Source organism: Schistocerca americana, chromosome 8 (assembly GCF_021461395.2).
Source record: "Schistocerca americana isolate TAMUIC-IGC-003095 chromosome 8, iqSchAmer2.1, whole genome shotgun sequence".
NCBI lineage: Eukaryota > Metazoa > Arthropoda > Insecta > Orthoptera > Acrididae > Schistocerca > Schistocerca americana.
Genome location: NC_060126.1, coordinates 177763376 through 177787563, shown reverse-complemented (window position 1 = coordinate 177787563; position 24188 = coordinate 177763376). Strand labels below are relative to the sequence as shown.

The window sequence follows — 24188 nt, the reverse complement described above, 5'->3', positions numbered from 1 at the left end:
ACAGCTTTGTACATTTAATCTTGGAATACATGACTGTAGAACAGAGCATGCCTTCATGTATATGTGGTCCGAAAATACTGCCTCACATGGACCTTCAGAAATTGTTTCTTGCTTAGTGAAGTATGTAAAATCATTGCCATCTGATATTAAACATGTTTTGCCTACAGTGATAGTTGCAGTGGGCAAAACAGAAATCAAATAATTGCCCGATTTTGGTTCTATATTGTTGCTCATACTTCTATTGAAATTGTTGATCATAAGTCTCTTGTGCCTGGACATAGTTAACTCGAAAATGATGCTGACTTTTCTCACATTGAGAGGAAGAAAAAGAAAATCCAGTTTACATTTGTGCCACAGGATTGGATGAAGCTTGTAGAAAATGCCAGGGTGACATTTCATGTGAAAGAAATGAAGTAAGATGATTTCCTATCTACAGAACCAACTGCAAAACTTCTCATAAGCAGAAAAATAGACATTTAAAAAGCAAAAGGATAACTGGTTACACTGAGATGGATGCAACACAGAAAAGCTGAACCAAAAGCTTTCTTCATCAAGGAAACATTGACTGAAGACATACAATTTCGAAAAGTAAATCTTGCAGGTCCATGTAGGTCTGGAACAATACCTGAACAGCTTCCCCTACTTCGACACGGACCAGTATGTTTAAAGCAAGCAAAAATTGGTGACTTGATGTCGTTGTTACAGTTTATTCCTCCAGTGTACCACAACTTCTATAGGAGTCTAACACAGATTCAGAGCTTGCCAGAAAATCAACCAGGTTGTTGTGGTCACCCTTGTGATTGTGGCAGAGGTCAGCATCATCTTTCACACATTCCACAGTACACTGCACAGCCAGGTGGTGATGAATGCTACTCTGACAACTGTAAAAGCGATGAAGTGAATGAAAGCAAGTAAGAGGAAAGAGTTTATTCTTTAAAGACATAGTGATACAAGTGACATTTTAGAAGAAATTTTGAAACCATAATGGTACAAGTGAACTTTATGGATATTTTAAATTACGACACCTTATACCACGGACCTTCAAATACTTATCATATATATGTCCTCTAAGTGTAAAACTTTGTATAAATGTTTTGTATCATAACCTGTGACTTTATATAAACACTGAAATGTTTAAGGTCATTTTTCTCACAATAAACTCTATGCCACCTATACCACTATGATTTTCACCCATTCATATATTTGAAATGAATGGTAAGATACCTGTATTGAAGTGCAAGCTAAATGTCTCTCAAGGACTATTTAAAGAATCAAGTGAGCAGCCAAACAGGGCCATTCATAGGAGGATTATGGTACGTACACAAAAGTGGTGTTGCCACCTGCTAGAACAATGCGAAAATTTACAGCTTCCAGTGACATTAGACTGCGCAGCACAACAACTGTGGATACTGGCCAATATTTGGTTCAAATAGCGATAAGTGTTTATTTTATGCAAAGAAAAACTTCCAGTACCAGGTAGATCCCAAATAATCTTTCTGTACTATATTCCTATGTGTAAATGAAATGAAAAATTGTTTTTATGGTTATCTTTCCTAAGTGCTGTACATCAAATAATGCCCATCCAGCTGATACAATGGTTACACTACCACACAAATCAGTGTTGCCTAACAGTACTTTTAAATATCACAACCTTTTTATTAAAAAATAGTTCAATTCCAAAGTTTTTCAATACAAAAATTATCCTCTAATTTCAGACTATCATAAGCAATATCCACAACAAATAGTAAGGTTATATAAAAATTTGAGGAAACATTCCCCAAAGAATTTCAGTAGATTGGAGATATTTTGGTATAATTATGTTGAATGATCCACTCCTCTTATTAAGCTGAGATCAAACGCAAGCACTCCATCTGCATTTAATCAACTGCTCTTTCTTGATCATAATCTAAATTTTCCATAGCAAAAGTTGGATCTGATACAACTTAAAAGATACTTTTGGTTACAACATAAAATTGTTTGAAATTATCAGTCTCTTCTCACAGCAGAATTTTATTTATTTATTTTTACTGTATCAGTCCTCTGAGTGTAATCTAAGCTCCCATTTTCAGAAATTATGCCTATCGTCACTAACAGTTATTGAAAGTCAGAACTACTTATCACTGAGAGAACATAGTATATGTTTTGTAGGGAAGCTTCCATTTACAGATAAAATCATGTATGACTTTTTGCAATCAAGGGACTGTGATAAAGGTTGTGCAAATGACTAAGAACTTGCAAAAATAAATGAACTGAAAATGAATGGTCATTTAGAAAAAAAGAAGAAGAAGAAGAAGAAGAAGAAAGGGAGGAGAGAGGGGCAGGGGAGGGAGGGAGAGGGGGGGGGAGAGAGAGACAGACAGAGAGAGAGAGAGAGAGAGAGAGAGAGAGAGAGAGAGAGAGAGAGAGAGAGAGAGAGAGAGAGAATTATAAGAAACAGGGATCATCAAGTGAGACGAGTAGAGTAGTTTTCCTGACAGACAGCCATGGCAGAAAACCATCTAGCATGTTTCAGGGATAAATCATGACACAGAAGTGACAAGCATGGTGAAATCTGTAGCATGGACTAATAGATGTCATAAGTGCTGTCATTTAAGTGAAAATAACCAAGTAAATGACTACTGCTTGCATGAAAGGCTCACCTTATGAAGCACGTTTGTGTTGAAGGACTGTAGAATTTTCGAGAAGAGAATAAATCAAGAAATTCAGTAGTTGCTACAGTGTCTCATAGGCAAGATCCAATGGTGTTAACACAGAATTGAAAAATGAACATTAAAATAAAGAAACTGTGTTCTCAAGATACAAATTTCGTTGTACTGGACATAAATAAGCTGCTTCATAACCTACATACCAAGCATTTAATGCATTTAAACTATGAATGTAAGAATTTTGTGTTTGGCTATGTCGATGAAATAAAGACTCAAATGGAAAAAAAAACTATCAATTGAAGCAGTACTTTGAATAACAATAGGAATGTAAGTCATGTTTCATGATAAAAACCAGTGACTTGACAGATAATAAAACTTGTGCACTTGAGATTGATGGTGAAAGCAATTCTTGGAAGGAAAACTGATAGCATATAGTAAACATAAATAACTCTGTCTTTTTTAAAAGGGTGCATAAGTCACCATTTTTACCATTTCAGTGTTTTCGACATTCTAGCTAATACAGTAGTTGGTCTGTCATTTGTGTTTAAAAGGTTGCCAGTAATGCTGTTGGTCAGCTGGTAACAGGAAAACAAAGCTCATAATTATTTTTAAATGCGTGGTTGTCAGTGACGTACATCACTTTAAAAATGAACAGCTGCCCATGCAAACAGTTGAATAGGAATAAAAACTGTTTGTTATTCTTTGGAGGTAGTCTAATTATTTCTAGCTTATTTATAAAATGTTGTTATCTGAAAAATGTCAGATGATGGAAGTACTGCAAATGATACTGAAGATGTAACAAGAAAAATAAGGAGAGGAAGAGCTCCTCCTAGTTACAACAGTAACAAAATAAAAGTAGCTTCACTGAAGAGAGCCCAACTGAAGCTAAAAAGAGCCAGAATTCTCTTGCACATAAACTAATCTTTCATTTCATTTAGCACATCTCTGTTGAATTCCGTGCAACTGAAATTACAGTCATGACAATTAACAAAACATATATAGCCTAATATATTCTCTTTGGTTATCACAAACATAACCTCAGTTGTCATCAGTAACAAAAATAAAACAGCTTTGAGTAATATCCTTTTCATTATTCTGAAATCAATTTCATTTATTTCCCTCAGATATATGAAGAAATGTTTGGCAGTAATTTGAGAGGAAATCTGCTTAAACATTTTTACAAACTTTTACAGTTCTCCTAATAAGAATGAGCAAGACTCATTTCTACAAGAATTAACAGATTCTCAAGAGGTCTAGCAGAAACTACCAAGACAGAAACGATAACCTTGTGGTGACAGATTCTGCTAGATTTTGTCAACAGGTTTGCAACGAAGCTTTCCTATCAGTTTTTTAACATTAGTGAGAAACCTATACAAAGAATAAGACAGCCTAAATTCTCTGGGAAACCCCCAGATGACAGGAGAGGTAGGGGAGCTACACATATCCTTGAATCTTCAGTTTGTAATGCACTAAGCAAACATATTCAGTCATTCCCTTACACTGCTGAAAAGGTATATTATCTAGTGGGTACGTAAATGTGAAAATAATGTAGAAATTGTTATTAGAGAAGCACCCAGAGAGTAAAGTAACTCATTTCTTTTATTGGGAACAGTTCCACTTATTGATTTGGTTCACCTGCTGTATCTGTGAAGAGCTGAAATTAAAACTTTGATCTCCATTTCTCAATGATGTAGCAAAATGAACAGCAGTTGCAGAACTGATGAGACATCAGTGCAGAAGTTGAAAATTTTACTTAGCTCTCAGGCATGAAGTACCAGATGAACCAAACAAAGAGAGTAATATCTTATCCTTATCATTTGATTATATGCAAAAGATCCATGCGTCAAAACTGCCAGTACATAAACTATTTTATCTAAGGGAATTTGTACTGAATGGTTTTTTTTTTTTTCATTCAAGGTATGACAGAGGATCTAGATGATGATATGTATACCATGAAGGAAATGATAAAAAGGGCCCCCATAAAGTCTGTTCCTTTCTATTTGACTATCTGAAGCCTGCACCCAAAAGCATCACACAGCTTGTATTGTTCTGTGACAAATGTGCCAGACAGAACAACAACCAGTCTCTGTGCAGATTATTACTATCACTTGCATACTCTGGCTGTTTCCAAGGAGTACAGCAATACTACCATATGCAAGGGCACAGCTTCTTACCCTGTGACAAAGATTTTGAGATTATCTGAAAATGGCTTTGTTGGTATGACAGAATTTTCATTATCCATCATCTTGTACAACACATTATTCAAAGCACAACAAAAATGGCAAGTTCTTAGTAACAGAAGGAGGGGCATTCCACATTCTAGACTTCAAGAACTGGTCGACAAAGACTGTAAGAAACCACATTTTCTGAAGAAACAAGGAGCAAGTCTAGAACTGAAAGAATTAACTTTGCAATCAGCACTACGTCCTATCCTGTTTACTCACATGATACATTGGAAAATATAATAGAAACCAGTAACATAAATAAACTGCATATTCTTCAGGCATGTATGAGAAGATCTGTTCCTGCATCATCAGTATTAACATACTCTTCCAGAACAGTTCCAAATGCAGAGAACCTGAAGCCCATCCGTTACCTTGCTGCAAGGTATCATTGTTGGTAATGGTAAAGTTAAGAATCCACCACAGAACACTGATGGCCCATGCAGGATGACTTGTGCACCAACGTAGTTAGAGGTATTAATAGCAATATTGTCTATTGCTTTATAGACTATAAAGTGCGTACTACTTGTCCTCTTGTAATATCGTGGCATCTTCTGTGAGATTTTCCTTACCAAAAAATTATTAATTACAATATTCCATCAGCCACATGCGAGATACTCTGTGTGAGCGATGACCTTGGTCATTACGCAACCTCTTATCGCTCTATGTTTACAAACATGACAAGCCAAATAAGGAATAGGGAAGAGGGAAGATAATGATTTTATTTAATTTCTATAATAATGGGTAAGGTCACAGATGAGGGTTTTTTTTTTTTTTTTTTTTTTTACAATTGTCAGCACCTTTAACCCACAATGACACAGATTCTGATTCATTTATTTTACGATGATTCCTGGTCCTCAGAACGAACGGCATTGGTGGCAGGTAATATGATTTACCCATTACCAACAATGATACCTTGCAGCAAGGTAACGGATAGGTAACCGTGGCCCTCGTCCATGGACCAAAAGTTGGCAAAGTTGCAGGGCTTGAAGCGGATGGGCTAAACTTGAAGATGACACAGTACATTCCACGTAAACATATGACATTTTGTGAGGAATTTTTCAAATGGTCAACATATAATAATGCTGCAGGCAGCAATTGAAAAATAGTGAATTCCAATTTAAATGAATGTTTTTTAATCTTCTACAATATTTTGTACGTTGATTAAAGTTCTCTTCCTTGAATGTGATTCTGAATGACTTGTTGTGCAACAGAATGTTGTGATACTGTTAATTACTAGTCTCCTATTATGTTTCTTCATGTTCTAAAGCCAATCTTTTTTTTAAAGTCAGATTTTTTCCATTTTTTAAAATCCTAACAACCACTGTTACGTATTATGCATAGTAAGAAGTTACAGTGAAGTCCAATAAATCTTCACTGAAACTAGCATTTACGATGTTCAGAATTATATGCCTTCAAATACTTTGCTTCTAAAATAGCTTTCTTCATTTTCTGACTAATTTGCATTTCTTGACTTACACTCTTTTAAAAACAGTTGATTCAAATATCTTACTGTAACACAAATGAATACTCACTGCATTAGGAATAAAATAATACAAAAAGAACATATTTCCAATGCTGAAACTGGATGATGTGTGTGTGTGTGTGTGTGTGTGTGTGTGTGTGTGTGTGTGTGAGTGAGTGAGTGAGTGAGTGAGAGAGAGAGAGAGAGAGAGAGAGAGAGAGAGAGAGAGAGGGAGAGGGAGAGGGAGAGAGAGAGAGAGAAGAGAGATGAAGATTGTCTGATGGACGATCTGGAAGAACATTTTGTTCTTCAAGGTTATTCTGTTAGAGACTTATGTAGAAAAACAGAAGTCGCTATCTAGAAATGGCAAACACTTATGAACATGTTGCAGGAATGAGGAATGTTTTTCAATATCTTAAGATCACATTGTACAAACTACAGGCCCACAGGAAATAATGCTTGCTTGGATAATATTACAGTTAATTTTTCAAGAAGTACATATGACAGCAGACTAGCTGGTGGAGCCCTAGCAGATCATGAATCTCTAATTTTAAGATTCAGCTATAAATGACTGTAAAAGTCAGACACATCACCATCAAGTTGGGAGTAAGATGGATAAGACATCAGAAGGATAAATGTGTTAATTTATTTATTGACAGATTAGCTGGGAGTTTCTGTACAAAATACAACCTGGGATCTGTTGAACAGTTTCCGGAAAAAATTTACTGGATTATGGCACTCCTGCTCATCACAAGCAGCTCTAAGCACAAATATAACGATAAATAGACAAAGTGGTATACGGATTAGCTGGCTGTCATTAGGGAGGAGATGCTCAAACCATACAGAATACAAACAAATTATTGACCAGAAGGGCCAGAGCTGGATGACACTACTTATGGAGCTAACATAAAATCAGACACGCAAACTGACCCTGGCCGAAAAGTTTCATGTTAACATGAAAAACAAAATGAAGGAAAATGGCACAATTGCATTAGATGTGCTTGGTACTAGGTCACATGTGATGTATGCCTTCCACTGGAATATTAATGATTAATGATGACCACCACAGTTGCACTGACACATTTTTATTGTGTCATGACTGGTTCCACATTCATTAAAACATCATGAGGTTGCTGAGTTTTGTCACACTATCAAAATTTAAACTGTCTAGTTGTGTTCATGTAATGTTACAGGCCACTTCTGGAAATGACAATCATACAAACACTCTGCTGACAGCCTTGCAGAAGCAAGGGCGAGCAATCAATGCATGGCAATTCAACAGCAATCCACCAGTGATAATACTAGACAGAAGACTAGGATCTGCCAGCATGCCGCTTACTTACACTGCCACTAATAGTAAACCACAGAGCAACCTGCGTAGTCTACCTCGCAACAGTAACTCTTGTTGACTATCAGGCTATTTCTGTGCACACTAAGCATCTCCAGAACCCAATTCAACTTTGCTGTCAGGCTCTACTATAAGTAATGTACCATAAATTACAGACTAACCTTGCAATTCAGATTGAGGTAGCTTGTTCAGCTCTCAGTTACAAAAACTAATTTGGTGAAGCAGCATTCTTAAGTTGCCAACGAAGGTAAATTTTTTTTGTTAATGAATGGAAGTTGGTTTTACAAGTTATTACTGCTTGGACACAGCAGGACATTATTTGGGTATACTGCAACAGTTTATGGACTGTCTACTATTATAAAGGGGTCAATCAATAAGGATCAGTCAATAAATATTCAGAGGATGTTGAGCTATGAAACAGTGTCATCAGAGGAAGTGCAGTATTTATTGCAGAGCCACTAGTACATATTTTAAACTCATCCTTTGAGAAGATATACTTTCAAACAGTCTAAAAACTACAAAGGTAACACCATCGCACAAAAAAGATGCCATGTGTGGAATCACTAACTGTAAGTGAGATTAAGCTACTATCAACAACATAGTGATATCATCATAGCCGTCCACGACAGACACAAAGTATATACCATCACATTAGTACAAGTTTATACACCCAATAGTGACATAGACGACAGAGAGACTGAAACAATGTATGATGAGATGAAATAAATTATTGAAATAGTTAATGGAGATGAAAAATATTAACTGATGGAAGGAGAAGATGGAAGGGATCTTAGTCTCCTTGCGAAAGACACCAATAAAAAAGTTTCAGAGTGGTGTAAGTAAAACAACATAATGAGAAATCTCAGCAAACATAAACCACGCACTTTCAAAAATGGTCTCTATAAGGAATCCCATTGCTGGAACAGAAAGTCTACGGATACCAGTTACTTAATGCTGGCCCCTATTTTGACAGCACATGAAATTGGGTTCCTTTTACACGTAGATCAGGAGGTCAGACGATGGCACAGTGAAATGTCAAAACTGGTTGTATAAGTAAATTACATTCAAAATGTAGAGGGCTGATAATGTTTTTAATTTTACATTTTATACTTTCAGACAGAATACAAGAGAAATCAGTTACAGTCAACAGTTCTTAAATGAAAAATTATTAAAGATGAACTATGATTTTCAGTTTCTCTATAGTAACGTAAGTGTATTTTGCTTGTGTATATTTGCTCGAGATATGGCACCATACTGTGGGGAAATTTTGCCTTTAGCTTAAAACAAAAAAGAATTGTAATAACTGTTTAAATGATCACATACCAAAATGACAATGTTTATTGTTCCACTAATCGTTAATTTTGACATTATGCCAATTTCAAGTGGTCACTGCGATACATTTAAGAAAAACGTAGTAATTGTTCAATAGAACAAAGTTTGTGAATCAGGACATATTACTGCAAACAAAACTGGTAGTTTCCAAATTCTACACATTGCTGAGAAAAGGAGAAGAATGAATAGGCTATATTAGAAGAAATTCAAATCTATGGATACTAAAACTGGACCCTGATAAGAGTTTGAACAATAAAATGAACTTAGCATTATAAGAACTTTTTCAAAGTACGCAATATAATTACCAAGTGCTCCTACTGAAAAATATTTAACGTGTAGTACAATATCTATTGTGTTAATTTTGTGAACTAATGTGTTTATTGTTTTCCTAGCTCTCCCGTATAGTCTGACACCTATTTTAGCAACCCCACCAGACATGCAAATGGAGAAATGGACATACTGATATGTGTAATGTAGCACAGGTCCTGCGCAGGAAGAAGAAGGCTGATATTGCAGGTCGGGCATATGAGCTCCCATGGTAGCCAAAGATTAAGCCACTCAACAGTGCACTGTGAGTTTGCAAGTAGCCAACTGCCTACAGGTGTGTATTCTGTAATGCTACAACAATTTACCGCACATGAGTGCACACAGTGCTACAAATTCTGAACTTCTGGTTTTCAGCACTTCTACCCTACGCAGAACTTTAATTATGATGTGCGAGTTAACTGGCTAAGCTGTGCTTGTACTTTATTCTGCTATTCTGGAATGATTTCATAATTGTATCTATTTGAAGGTCAAATGAATAATTTTCTATGAACTACTACTGTTTAGTTCATGAGCTAACTGACAGTGTATGTTGTTGTAATAGAAGTTATGTATGTTCAATAAACACAACGGCACGAAGTGAGTGTTACAACACCTATGATGTCCCCAACTTCTTATATTTGTTCTTAGCCAAAGGTAAAATTACTTTTATTGGTGAAATTCAAATGCCACATGTAATTTCTCTGCAAATCAATTGACATTACAATGTTCCATAATCTAAACATTCACATACATTCAGAATCTAATAGAATCACTAACAAGCAATATGTACATAGCACACTAGAACAAATAATAACTACATTACTATTTTGTTTTCTAACCATTATACATTAAATGTTATCATCTATTAATTTGTATGGCATACATAATTTCTGTCTCTTATGCGTATTGCAATGGCCAGCTGAAATGGTATATTAAAACCACACAACAGTAGAACAATAAATAGCTTAGCCATTCTGATGAATATGTTGTCATTTAACCAATTCCATATGACTGTGGCACCGTACAAAGAAATTGTTGGAATAATGAAGCATGTAAGCAGCAGCAAATCATGCAAATCATTCCTTAGTTAAAAAAAGAAAGGTACTTATTCAGAACAAGAACAAAAGCTAGCATGAATACTGTAAAAAATCAAATCATGACACATACAAAGTACTATTACAGTACCCTGTGGAAGAAAGATGTATATCAATCAAGAATACAATTGTTCAATAGCTTCCTGAGTCGTCTAAAAGCCACTAGTTAAACAAGTATCTTAAAAAAATTGTAACTTTATATCTGCTGCAAAACCTTTGCACTCGGTCTACCATAGCTTGAAATTGGAAATGTTTAATTGTGCTGTAAATTTGCAGTCTATGTTAGGTAATTTTTCTCTCATAAAATATTCTGATGTGTAAGTACCTTAAAAACAAGAATGCATAAGTGCTGAATTGTACTTTAAGCAAATTTTGTCGATACAAGCACTGTGATAGACAATGAAATGTCCACTAACCTAAGGGCTAGTGCTAGCCAATTGACTGCAGATGTTCTGTACTTATTCACAGAAAATTCACCAGTGATAAAGCTAGAAAAATGAACTATATCGAGTTGACTTTTCTGAGCTGAGGTACACAGTTATGTAAAACTTTCTAAATGAAATGGTCACCTTTACTGTAAAGCGATTTATTTAAAAACCACTGTCCCAATTTTGGCCATGTGACCAAGCAGATGGATGGTGTACACAAACAGTAGTTTCGTGTATTTATGTAAAAGATAATATTAAACACCCAACATATCGATACAGGAATTTTTTGTTTTGTCCATCAACACACAATGTTAAAAAATGGAAACTCCGGGTCCGAATATCAACAAAATACAAAAAGACTGATTCCTACTTACTGTGAAGATGTGATGTTAACTTGCTGACACATACGATTAAGTCACTTACAAGTAAGCTTTTAGCCAGAGCCTTGATCAAAAACAGATAGAGAAAAACACACACACACACACACACACACACACACACACAATGAACTTCAACAGCTCTAGTCTGAGCTGCCGGAGTTGGCAGTCCGGAGTGTGTGATGTGCGAATGTGTGAATGAATGGTATGTGTTTCTCTTTCTTATTCTGACAAAGGTCATGGCCATAAGCTTACGTGTAAGTGTCTTTTAGTTGTTTCTGTCTCCAATTGAATGTGTCACCTTTATGGCAAGGAGCAATCTATCTTTTCCTACACTGTTAACAATGTTTCCTACATTTTTAACAATGTTATGTGGATACGATTTAGCATAGTTCTCAAGTTAAAAAAAACTTACTGCCACATAAGAAAATTCTGTGTGTTTACTTATTGAAATAAGCCACCTGTGGTATCTGAAACAACAGGAATTTTAAGAGCATTGGGGCATTGGCGATACTTGCAACTCCACATCCTGCATTCATGGAGTAGCAAGTGGTGGTAATTGAGACATTACAGACAAGGACGGCTAAAAGCAGTGTGAGCACAGCTTGCACAGAGCAGCTGTCTGTTAACCTAGCAGATGGCACCTGAGCATCTGAAACTGGCAGAATGGGAGTCGGTGAAGTATGCCAGCTAACAGAAAGACCATAGGTTAGCTGGAGAGTTACTGTGAGTTGGTTTTTCCCAGGTGCTTGGCCATTTTGGGTCACTTGGGGTGTAAGGTGCAAGCATGGCACAGAGTGAAAGGCTGCAAAATCATTTCACACTCCACACACAGTTCACAGTCATAAAATATGTAAAATCAGCAATGACACCAAATTAAAGATGAAAACGAGACAAGAAACTCAACACCCACTCAGTAGACAGAATTGTATTTATGGTTTCAAAGACTTTAGTTTTGCAAATACCTACTACAAAATTAACAACTTCTAAACATCTTTAGCAATTTAAAAAAGTCCACAGATAGCACTTGAACATCAGCATCAAAATACAGTTTCAGAATTCTTATCTATGTAATTCATACTGAACTATGACCCAGTGTGTTAATCTGAGAATTAAACCATGTATTTTAATGCAAAATAAAACTGTAGATCAATACACATAGTAGCAGCATGAGGCAGAAAATGACCCCAGCTATCCATAAACATGTACATTTTGTCATGACAGACAATAGTAAATAATGGTAAGTTAACCATCTCACTGATTAAAATGTAAATAACATAAAAAAAGGACTCCAGCAAAATCGAATGACAACATGCGAAAGCTTGTGAAATTTTAGTCTTCATTTATGTGTAACACATGTAGCAGCAAAAAATTAAATGTAAATTTGTGATTTTGCAGTAACAAATTGTCTGGAGTCAGATCGCATGTATTTGTAGAAGAGTAGTGTGTCGGTCACAATGAAATGACAGAAATTTTTTAGGAAGCCAGTTTAGAAACGTGTAAAAGTTTTCAGTAGTCACTTTAATGGGCAACATTGTTTGGACTTTTGAATTATTCACATAGCTTCATGAACCTTACCTCTGAACAGTACTGTGATGTGTCGGGCTTAGCACTTTCATAATCTAGCTAACAACTATCTCTCATTCCTCTCACTGTGTTAAATAAAGGTTCAATACGCATTTTCATTTCTAAATGATGATCGCTAGTGTTTCAAATATTATTTATACCACTGACCATAGTTCTGTCTGCAACTGATTATAATTACATGTTCACTGCCACAAGAGTGTGTGTGTGTGTGTGTGTGTGTGTGTGTGTGTGGGCGCGCGCCCTAGATGCAAACAGCGGCTGATCACACACTTAATAAACCCTTTTACTCGCCAGAATCCCAAGGAGCAAGAACTTCAGATCCCTTATGAAATGTGGGATCATCACCTGCAGCAATTCACCTGTACTGAAAAGTTCATACCTTTCAGGAAAATGTTGTCTCCAGAATTTAATGTTGAGTGTCTCCGAGAACCTCCTCTACATAATAATGTGCACTGATAATATATAGCCTTCAGTAAGCCTAGACTCAGTAGTAGAACCATCAGCATTGTACCTAAATGCAGGCACAGAAATCAGATGTAATGAAAACAATAACTTTTTTACAAGAGGAAATAAGACAACATAAGTATCAACAAAACAGTGTAGCTCCACAACGTCTAGCTAAAGATTAGTGTGACACCTCAGATGCTTGCAGATGTATGGCATGGTTGGCAGGCACATGAACTATGACGATCACATGTTAAAATTTGCTCAAAAATGAAGGGCCAATGTACTAAGGGAGACCAAAACACAAAATGCAGATATTAGAGAAGGAAAGTTGCTACTCACCATACAGCAGAGATGCTGAGTTGTGATAGGCGTAACAAAAAGATTTACACAATTACAGCTTGTGGTTTCAATTGTCTGAGACTTCAGATGTGTGTGCAAGTTGCGTTTGTGGGAGTGTGCGTGTGCGTGTGTGTATGTGTGCATATTGCTGACAAAGGCCTTAATTGTCGAAAGCTATAATTGTGTGAATCTTTTTTTGCACCTATCGCAACTCAGCATCTTTACTATATGGTGAGTAGCAACTTTCCCTCTCTAATATTGTTACATTCCATCCTGGATTTTCTATTGTTTGACAAAATGCAGATACATTGCTAACTATGGGTATGTTAGGTTACAGTTAATTGTTAACACTCACTGTCATGTGTGTCAGGCAAATTCAGCCCTATTCACATACATAAATTAATGAAGCTGCAGGAGGACGCCATCAGGAGTTTTTAACTTTGCCCCCAAGACAGTCTTGTAGAAACAAATTCAGAGAACTACATAAATTATCTCCTCTTTTTATTCACATGAAATAATTAACTACTTTGCTAACAAACACACACATAGTTAAAATGCAATAAATAAATAAATAAATAAATTCCATGGTTGAAATTAACTAAAAAAGATTCTGTAAATAAGGGCACAATTCTTAGATTAACTACGGTGTAATGAAGACAAGACATCCACATTCAGAAACATGTAATATAGTTTCATTGAGTCAGTATAGAGGTCAAGTATATTTAGATGTTAATCACATAGAGTACTATTCTACTATAGCTCCAGACATAATTTGGAATGTAGTATGAATAGTACCTTTTAGGCATACTATATATAACACACATCACTTATTTTTATCAAATGGTTATATGCTGTTTCAGTTTGTTTCTGGATAACTTGACATTCACATTGTTTTACAAAATGATCCCAGGACAACCAAAGTACAAATATTAATATTATGTTTATCAACACACTCAATGCAGGAATGTTGGTATACAGGTAACACCCCATGTAAATAAACTTTTGTAGCCAATCAAGGTTTTGAACAACATTCTCAAAAGATTCCAGAACAAACTGTGCAACACAGTAAATCTATGTTGATCATTTTAGCAGTTTCTCCAGTGGTCACAAAATAAATAAATAAATAAATACATTTTCATTGCTTCTTACAGTTACATAGGAAACAAAGACCATATATTTTGTACTGTCATACTCTAATGACTAGAATGAATGGCTTTCTCATCCATGTATTCACAATTGCTCAAATGACACATTACTCCAACTTAAAACTATCAAACCGCAACATTAATAACTGTCATAAAATTTGAAGTGGATACACAGTAACATTTATATACTAAAACTCACCAAAACACAGTTTTATCCTCCTGTGTGCTCCTAATTCCAGCATCAAAGTGATTAAAAAACTGCCTTTGATGTTCACTGTAAATGAAATGACGTTTTGACCAAAGGAAATTAAGTATCTCCTTTCACCAGAATAGGTGTCAAGCAAATAGTGTCAAGAACACAGATTCATGAATGCTTTATAAATTTAACATCATGGGAAGACAGTTTATAAAGTTTACATATCTTCTGGCAAGATAACATTATAGTACTCTCTCTCTCTCTCTCTCTCTCTCTCTCTCTCTCTCTCTCTCTCTCTCTCTCTCCCCCCCTCCCTCCCCCCCCCCCCCCTTTTCTGTTTTTCCCCCTCAACAACCACAATTCCTCACTTTTACCCGACAGAACTAAGCCCTAGAAAATTGCACAACCATAGGTTTATAATATCTATATTATATACACAATAAGTTATGGAATATAATAAAAGGAATCAAGCACCTCTTTTACAGATAAGGAAACATAAGAACACATATCTAGTGTGCCTAATAATACTTTGTGCTATGGAATTTTAGTAGACAGCATTTAGGCACATTTTAAATACATTTAGCTACATACTTACACTTCATTCATCCCAACTGATGGACCAGTACCATGGACACAAAATAAGCTGTGACATAACATCAAAATGTCCCATTCCATTACCACAAAGGTAGTATGATACCAGTGAAAAAACATTGCTCCTACATGTACTGTTCACACATTGATGACACAGTACACATGTATAATTAGACACATCGAAGAGAAAAGAATTAGACAGTTTTGTATTTGCTAGTCTGATTTAAGGAAGCAAAATGCATTTTGTAATGCTGCTGTGCTGTATCTCCATCAACCTAAGACAGAAATTTTGTGACTTAAATTTATGATGGTTTGTAATAAATAACTTAACTACATCATGTTAAACACAAAAACAAAAAATATGTCCTGATTATCAGGCTGCCCACAAACTTCATTCTTAATGAAAACTTAACCGGGCATCCCTGTTTGACAATTTCACAGGGAAACTCATTCCGCATTAACATTTAGCCCAAGCTTGACATCAGAAATAGGGAACTAGCCCACAGAATTACTCATTATGAAAATTTTGCTGCTTCACGTGAAGATCTGTCAGGAAAGTTGAAGAGAATTCTGCCTTTAAGCCATGCAGAAGTGCATGGTAAAAAAGCAAGTAATCTTAGGGATTACTTTAGACCATTTGTGAGCAAAAATGATCATATTGCACATCTTAGGATAATGAGGGCCACATTGCCACGACAGATCCTTCCAATGTGGCACTTTGAATTTTGTTTAGTTTTTAATTTTAGAAAATATAGAACAAAAATTTAATAAAATAAATCTAAGTTCACATGAAACCAAGAAGCACAAAGAATAGTGAGTAATACATAGTGATAGAGACAACACATCATAACTGATCTCTGAAGAAAAGAGCCATGTAGCAACTGGGGATGTAAAATTTAGTGACACTGCATATTTATGATGACATCTGTCATCTTCCCCTTTCCCTTCCCCAGCCCATATAACTTCCCATTAAGTAAATAATTTTGATTTAAGAAACAAGCAGTTTGTTAGACTCCACACTACCTTGAAAGTCTGTCATACTGCCATGATACATTTGGCATCAAGTTTTGAAAACTGTCATGGTCTCCACAGCAGTAGTTAAATAAAAGCAAGCTTATACACTAAATCACAACCAAATGTTCACAGATATACTAAGACTACTGACATTTAGAAAAGTAGTATATAACACCAAGTTATTCACAATCAGAATAGTCAGCCTTACACAAATCTCCCATATCTCGAAACAATGACAAATTACATTTTGGAAATATATGTGAATGTTTATTCAGTCTTATCTTTTATATGTTCCTCTTGACTCACAGCAGCACAATCTTTTATAGATTTTTCTTCAGTTTTGACAGCTGCATGACCTTTCATATGCTCCTCGAAACATGATCTTATGGTGAAGACCTTGGAACATGTAGTGCAAACATAAGATGTTGAATCCGAATGCATCTTAAGATGTTGGTTGAGGTTACCTTTGCTGCTGAATGTCTTTAAACAGTAGTTACATTTGTGTGGCCTGATTCCAGCATGCATTTTGAGATGTACGTGCAGGTCACCCCTAAATACGAAACTTCTTGAGCATTGTTGACAAGAAAATGGCCTAACAGCCGTGTGTTTTTTCATGTGCTGATTCAGGTTACCTGGAATAACACACATTAATGTAAAATCTTAAAGGAAATAAAATTTATATAAATAGCTGTCAGAGCACAACAGAATTTGTACTGGACGAAGTCCACTGACATCACTGAAGTATTTAAAATATTTTATCTCACAAATTAAAGACCTTTCCACAGCTCAGTTAATTCCAATTTTACCGGTAGAAGCTGTCCCAAATTTTCCATATTATAATTATTCCCTATAAATAAATGTCACATACATAATACAAGGAGCTTATTGCAGTCTAACAACATACAGTATGAAATTAAATATAAACACACAATTCCTGGACATCACTACTATTAGGATACAAAGGAGAATCCAAGCTAGTATTGGAACAAAATGAAATTGTAAACTTGAAGTTGTATCTTCACCTTTCATTTTACTCATTTTTAATGCTGAAAGAGTTGGAAGCTGTCAGTCTGTTGGTACATCATTTTATAAATACAAGTGGATAAACATTTAAAAGCATGATACAGTAATACAAAATTCACAGTAACTGAAATCCTGTGCCTCTCGTCTCACAAATCCCATTCTGTACTTCATACTAGGAAAATAACTTGTCAAACAGATACAATGAATAAATTTTTTGGCTGATGGTTTCCACAATAGCTGATTTTGACTTTTCCAAACAAAAATCTAAAAAATTCAGTTCTCAAACAAGGAATACAACAAAGTTAGTACCACAGTTTGTCTTCTGAAAGGTGATCAATAGAGACTGATTGAACTTTTTAACCACAAAACAATGTAACTTCTCTCCTATGTCCATACCAGGTACAAGCATTGAACATTGACCCTACTGCACTGCACATACGCGTAAATAATCTCAAATGTAATGCATTATCAGTAACTGAAAAATCTGTCACTTACAGGTTAATAATGGGGAGCAGCCTGAGATGAACAGTTGTGTGTAATCATTTGGGACTGCAGGTGCATAATCAGTGTAAAGGTGGTGTCATGTTTCCAGAAACACATAACTGCTGCTTTTGCACCACATCCACATGGTTCTGCAGGGTCACTTATTGGTAACTGTAATATTGTTGTGTGGTCAATGAAGAGGCTGCTCTTTATAGGATCCATCCCTTGGGATAGTCTTTCTGTGCTACTTTCTAGTGTCTGAGTGTAGAACTCATGATAGATGCATAACAAACTTTGACAATCATGGGCATCTTACAACAATACAGTGTACAGGCTCAGACAAGTGCAACTGAATGTAGACGGCTTGGGTGGCTTAAATGAGAGTATGGAAAGAGTTATCCTACAGCAGATACCATAATCTAGTACCTGGAAGTTATTCCAAAATAGAGTACAGAAGGGCTCTCCAAAGTGGTTTGCAAATACACAAAACAACCCAATGTTGGGTTCCTTGGTGATATATTCCCTCCCTCACAATAGGGGAAAATAGCAAAATTTCAGCCAACACTGGAGCCTGTGGTACCAAGAAAGTTCTAGTACCAGAGTGACTAAAACCTTTCAAGGTACCTCTTCTGGCAGCCTGCATATGCTATAACAGAAAAAAGACTGTCCTCAATGAGAAATGATGACGTCTGGGCACATTTTATTCAGAAACTGTGAAATAGGTGTATGTGCCCAACTGAAACATACTACAGCCATTTGGCTGGACAGGATGAAAGCTGGCTAAATGACCTGTACAGTGGAAATTACCGAACAGACATGTATCTACTAGGCTGTGTAAACTTTAGGTACAAGTGCACCCCAAGCAACAAACACAATCAACAGTTGCTTATATTCTAATTTCTGCCTGCATCGATGTAACACAAGATGCTGAGCTACAAATGCAGCTGTTGCCTCAACATCAATAGTAGCAGTCTGTTAGACATTTTCATCACTCCCTACAAACTGCAAAGCCAACTGGCTGCTTACATTTCAAAGGAACCCAACCACACAGCAGTCTTGAACCATTTATCAATGACTAGGCAGCGATGCACAACACATCATTTCTCCTCCCTCCTTTCCTTCCTCCTCCCCCTCCTTTTCTTCCTTCTCCGCCCTCCCCTCTCAATAACCATCTTACTTATTTACTATTCATATTTATAATTCCCAAGTGCAACATATATGTGCTATCTACATTGTTCTCAAGCTGTACTGTTACATGTTGAATCAAAAAATATAGAATAAAACATACCAACTGAGAATAATCAAGCATTTTAAGTTCTTTAGCATTTGCCACATGTGCATTATTGATGCAGATTTTTGTTTCTGCCCCCTCCCACACCCAACTCCTTTGTCATGTATTGTATTGTATTGTATTGTTTGTTTGTTTCAGATTAATTGCTCAGCAAGTCCCAATATTAATTTTATCACTTTCTCATGACTGAGTCTTTCCCTTTTCCCAGTTAAAAATAAAAAGAGAAAAGTGATGACATGAAATTAAGATTGCCACAAATATGCTACTGAACAATTTGAAAATTTGTTGTTCTATTTATCACTTAGTTCATTCAAATCTATTGAATGATTCATATAGTGATAAATACTGCTACACTGCAAGACAGAAACATTACTGAGAAACTATGAGTGTTGGCCTGTTAAATACAACTGTACATTACACATACTTGTGGACACCTCTCTTCTAACACTGCTGGCTGATGTGTGGCAATATGTACTCTAACCATTCCTCTTATATTTGTTGATAGTGTTCCACACAATGACATGTTCCTGTTATAGAGGACATGAAATAAAATCAGTATAGATAAAATTTTGAGTATAAATTTATGTCCAAAAACACAAAATTCTGCCTCTCAGTTAAGTACAGTTGCTCGGAGCAACCATACAATCTGTAGCTAATGAATGTACTATTATGACTGCCTTCAGTTGCAAATTACATTGCATTTCATTCCTCTGAAAGTAAGTTTATATGTTTGTGATAGGATGTACAGGAAAATGTGTTAGCAATGATTGGACACTTCCATGCCATATAAATGACCTACATATCTTCTTCTAGTTGGGAAAGAAACACCATGTTTTCTAAAATTCTCTTTCAACTTGACATTAAATTCCTTTAATACTAAGTTACGGGATTCACTCAGATTCAGATTAACAATAATTTACTACTTACATGTTCCGTGAATTATTTTTACAATAATTGTCAACACATTAAAACTTCATTGGTACAATAGATGAGTAAGATATGTTATTATTGTTGTTGTTTTTGCTGTTGCCATTATCATCATCAGCTCCAGTACTACGACTTGTCTGATGCAGCTCTCTACATTACAGTCAAGTCAGCCAAAGAAGATATCTGACAGTTGCAGTGTGCTTAGTGTGACTGTTTATCACATCTACTTCAACAAATAACATCATCATATGGTTTTGTGTACATCCATGGCAATGCAACATTGCTGGTGCAGATCTATAGATAATTACTGTTTTTGCCTGCAGCTGTTTGGGCTTTGTAGCTGAAAGCTAGCAACAATGCTGCCAGTTGTCAGGGATTATCTTTTGCCAACTCTCCTGTAGTCTATTCTGTGTCACATATTCATCCCTACACAACTACAGCAACATATATCCATTAGAACCTGCTTACTATACTGAAGTCTTGGTCTCCCTCTACTTTCCTCCATTTGCATATTTATGATTTCTTGAGCATCATGATGTGTCCTATCAACAGATACCTTCTTTTAGTTAAGGAGGTAGTCTTACTTGGAAATTTCAAAAAATCTGTTATCGTCTTACACTGTTCTCTGGGATGTCTATTTTATTGCAGTATTCATCACAAGCTTGCCAGAATCTCCATTACTGAGTTACAAAGCAATTTGTGAAAAAGTTTCTCTAAAAACCAATTACAGAGGGAAAATGTAATTGACATGTAATTTCAATGATGGAAATCATCAATGTGCTCAAACTTCAGATTGGGCCCAATTGTTACAACTTCTGTGCAAAAATGGATGGAAAACATATCGCTCAAGTTGAGCAGCAGATGACCAAAGCTGCCAAAGAGGCTCACAGGACTATCATGGCCATGAAGAAGATGGAGGAAACATTCATTTTGGATCCAGAAAGACTGCTGTATGGTATGGCCATTGCTGACTAGAGGTATGTTTAACTTAAATACAAAAAAATGTAATCAAAAACTTTCAACACATTTTTCAACAAATTTTTCAAATTGGTTGGAAACATAACTCGAAAAAGGTACATATGATTATGATTGGTATTTGATGCCCTTGTTCTAAATTGAATCTTCTATTAGCATACATAGTCATTTTGTGATATCTTCAAATGTCTGTTTCATGGCACATTTTCATCTCAATTTTTTGGGCAAAGACACTCACATTTATTTCAACACATCATCATTTTGTTAGAACTTAATATTTTTCAACTATACTATGTATGCTGGCAGAAAACATATTGAAAATTATTTACACAAAATCATTTTGTTACATGTCAAATAGCAGGGTTTGGGAATTTCCACTGATGACCAAATTTACAGCTGCAAGGGATCCTTCCATCTCATGAAGAGGTTGCAAGGAGCATCCAATGTGCGCACAAAAGTGACTTCTTAAAGAGAAATGTATAAGGAATGAAATTATGCAAGTGTGCGGTGTCTGTTCCTTCGAACATGTCTGAAGAACACACACACTACGCACATTCATGTAATTGATTCATCTCAACGGGCAATGAATCCACCCTCTTCAGTGTGGATGCAAAATTACAGTCAACCACCTCCTGCAGGAATATGAAAGTAGCAAGCACAGAACACATAGACGGAGACTGCAGATAGGTGGCATTACATGGGAATGTGGGTTGGCCGGGTAGCATGCCGAGACAGTCTGTACAACTGCAGTAAACTCTGTGCCCAGGTGATGCAGAGGTTAATACAACTGCCTAGTGACCAGGCGATCCCAGGTTCAAATCCTAGTCCGGCACAAATTTTCACTCGTCACCACTGATTCCACATAATGTCTCATGGCAGCTGACATCAATAGTTCATTCCTTTTCTTCCCTTCCACCTTCAATTTAAAGAACAAAACTATATCATTAGACTTAGCATGACTTTTTATTTTACTCAGCAAAAATCACAAAAACTACCTATTTTTCATGCAGTCACAGAGGGCTATCCCCTTAAGTTGTGCCACAAATTTCCCCCTCCACCACACACACACACACACACACACACACACACACACACACATATTGCAAATTCAATTCAGTAAATCTTCATTAATTACGTAATTACTCAATGTACCCCCCTGACCTACAGGATTATTCTGCAATACCACATTTGAAAATACTCTATTCTCTTCTTGTCTGAAATGCTTATTGCCCACATTTTACTTCATTACACGACTTGATGCCATTCAAATACCTCCCATAATCTTAAATTTATACTTAATTTTAACAAATTTATCTTTTTCAGAGACGCTTGCTTTTCTTGCTGTTAGCAGTTTGCATCTCACATCCTCTTAACTTTAGCCACAGACAGTTATTTTGCTATTTGAATAGCAAAACTTACTGACTGCTTTTAGTATCTCAATCCCTCATCTAATTCTATCAGCATTAGCTAATTTAATTTGACCACATTCCATTACTCTTGTTTTACTTTTGTTGAAAGTCATCTATAACCTCTTACCAAGATGCTACCTATTTTATTTTTAACTGCACTATAAAATCCTTTGCTGTCTGACAGAATTACAATGCCATCATCAGACCTTAAAGCTTTCATTTCATGTCTCTGAACTTTAATCCCAGTATCAAAATACTCCTTGCTTTTGTTTACTTTTTACTGAGTGTACAGATTCAATAACATTGAGGAGAAGCTGCAACCCTGTCTTACACCATCTGATTTACTGCTCGTCTTTGATGTCCATCAGCTCAACTGCAGTTTGGCTTCTGTGTAAACTGCACGTAAACTTTCAAGCTCTTTTTTATCCTTGCTACCTCCAGGATTTCAAATAGTGTATTCCAGTCAACAGTTCCAAAACCTTCTTTGTATCTACAAATTCCATAAATGTAGGTTTGCCCTTTTTCAGTCTATCTCCTAAGGTAAGTCATGGTGTTAGTAGGGATTTGAGGAGTTGTAAAAAATAAACCACTTTAATCTGGACTTTAAACACAAGACATTTAATTTCAGTGTGTAGGTCATCAAAGTGTGCTTCACTTATTCTATGCTAAATATCTCCAGTCCTAAGGGAGGTCTGGTGAAGCTCTCTATATTATAGTCAAGTTGACGCAAGAAGATCTCTGACAGCTGCAGTGTGCTTTGTATGACTGCTTATCACATGTATTTTAACAAATCACTTAATGCAGTTTTGTACGCATTTATGGCAATGTACCATTGTTGTCACAGCTCTACAGATTACTACTGTTTTTGCCTGAAGTTGTTTGGGCTTTGTAGCTGAAAGTTGGTAACAATGCTGCCAGTTGTGAGGGATCATCTTCTGGCAATTCTCCTACAGTCTAATCTGTGTTGCATATTCATTCCTGCATAACTACTGCAACATATATCCATCTGAATCTGCTTACTGTACTGCAGAATAATACTCCATTATTTCTTCTTCTTCTTCTTCTTCTTCTTCTTCTTGTGCAATATTTGTGTGTATCAGAATTATTCTAAAACTCAAATGGATTATCAACACATTTTCTATTGTACAAATGTCAAATAGTGACAAGTGTCATGAGAATATACCATAATCATGATTTGCTACTAAATATCTGACTTGCTTATTAAATACATGGCTAGTTATGTCACAATAACTTTCATCCACAACCAGCAACAGTTCAAGGTATGGATCATCTTCACTTTGGCTATGCACACAGTGAAAGTACAATTAGTCTTGGTTAAATTGCTCTTTTGCAGCAGCAGACCTCAAGGAAATCCATATTCAAGATAAAAAATTATTGCTAATAAAAGTTACTGTAATTTAGACAGTAAGTCTTTTAACAGTCTCTCAGAAATGCCAAGAAGACATAAAATGTGTTGCATTCCTGCTCTGGGAGAAACAATATAATACCACAACTTACAGTGGTTGAAATTCATATCTGATTTG

At 35.9% G+C, this 24188-nt stretch overlaps 1 protein-coding gene across 1 annotated transcript in view; it reads right to left on the bottom strand.

The window, feature by feature from the left end:
• Nucleotides 1-16501: 16501 nt before the first annotated feature.
• LOC124545329 (gastrula zinc finger protein XlCGF7.1-like) overlaps nucleotides 16502-24188 on the bottom strand; it is a 107042-nt gene continuing 99355 nt past the window's right edge. The window contains exon 5 of the mRNA XM_047124230.1: nucleotides 16502-17168. Coding sequence (XP_046980186.1) covers nucleotides 16804-17168 — 365 coding nt within the window. The 3' untranslated portion in view covers nucleotides 16502-16803. The remainder of the gene's footprint in view (nucleotides 17169-24188) is intronic.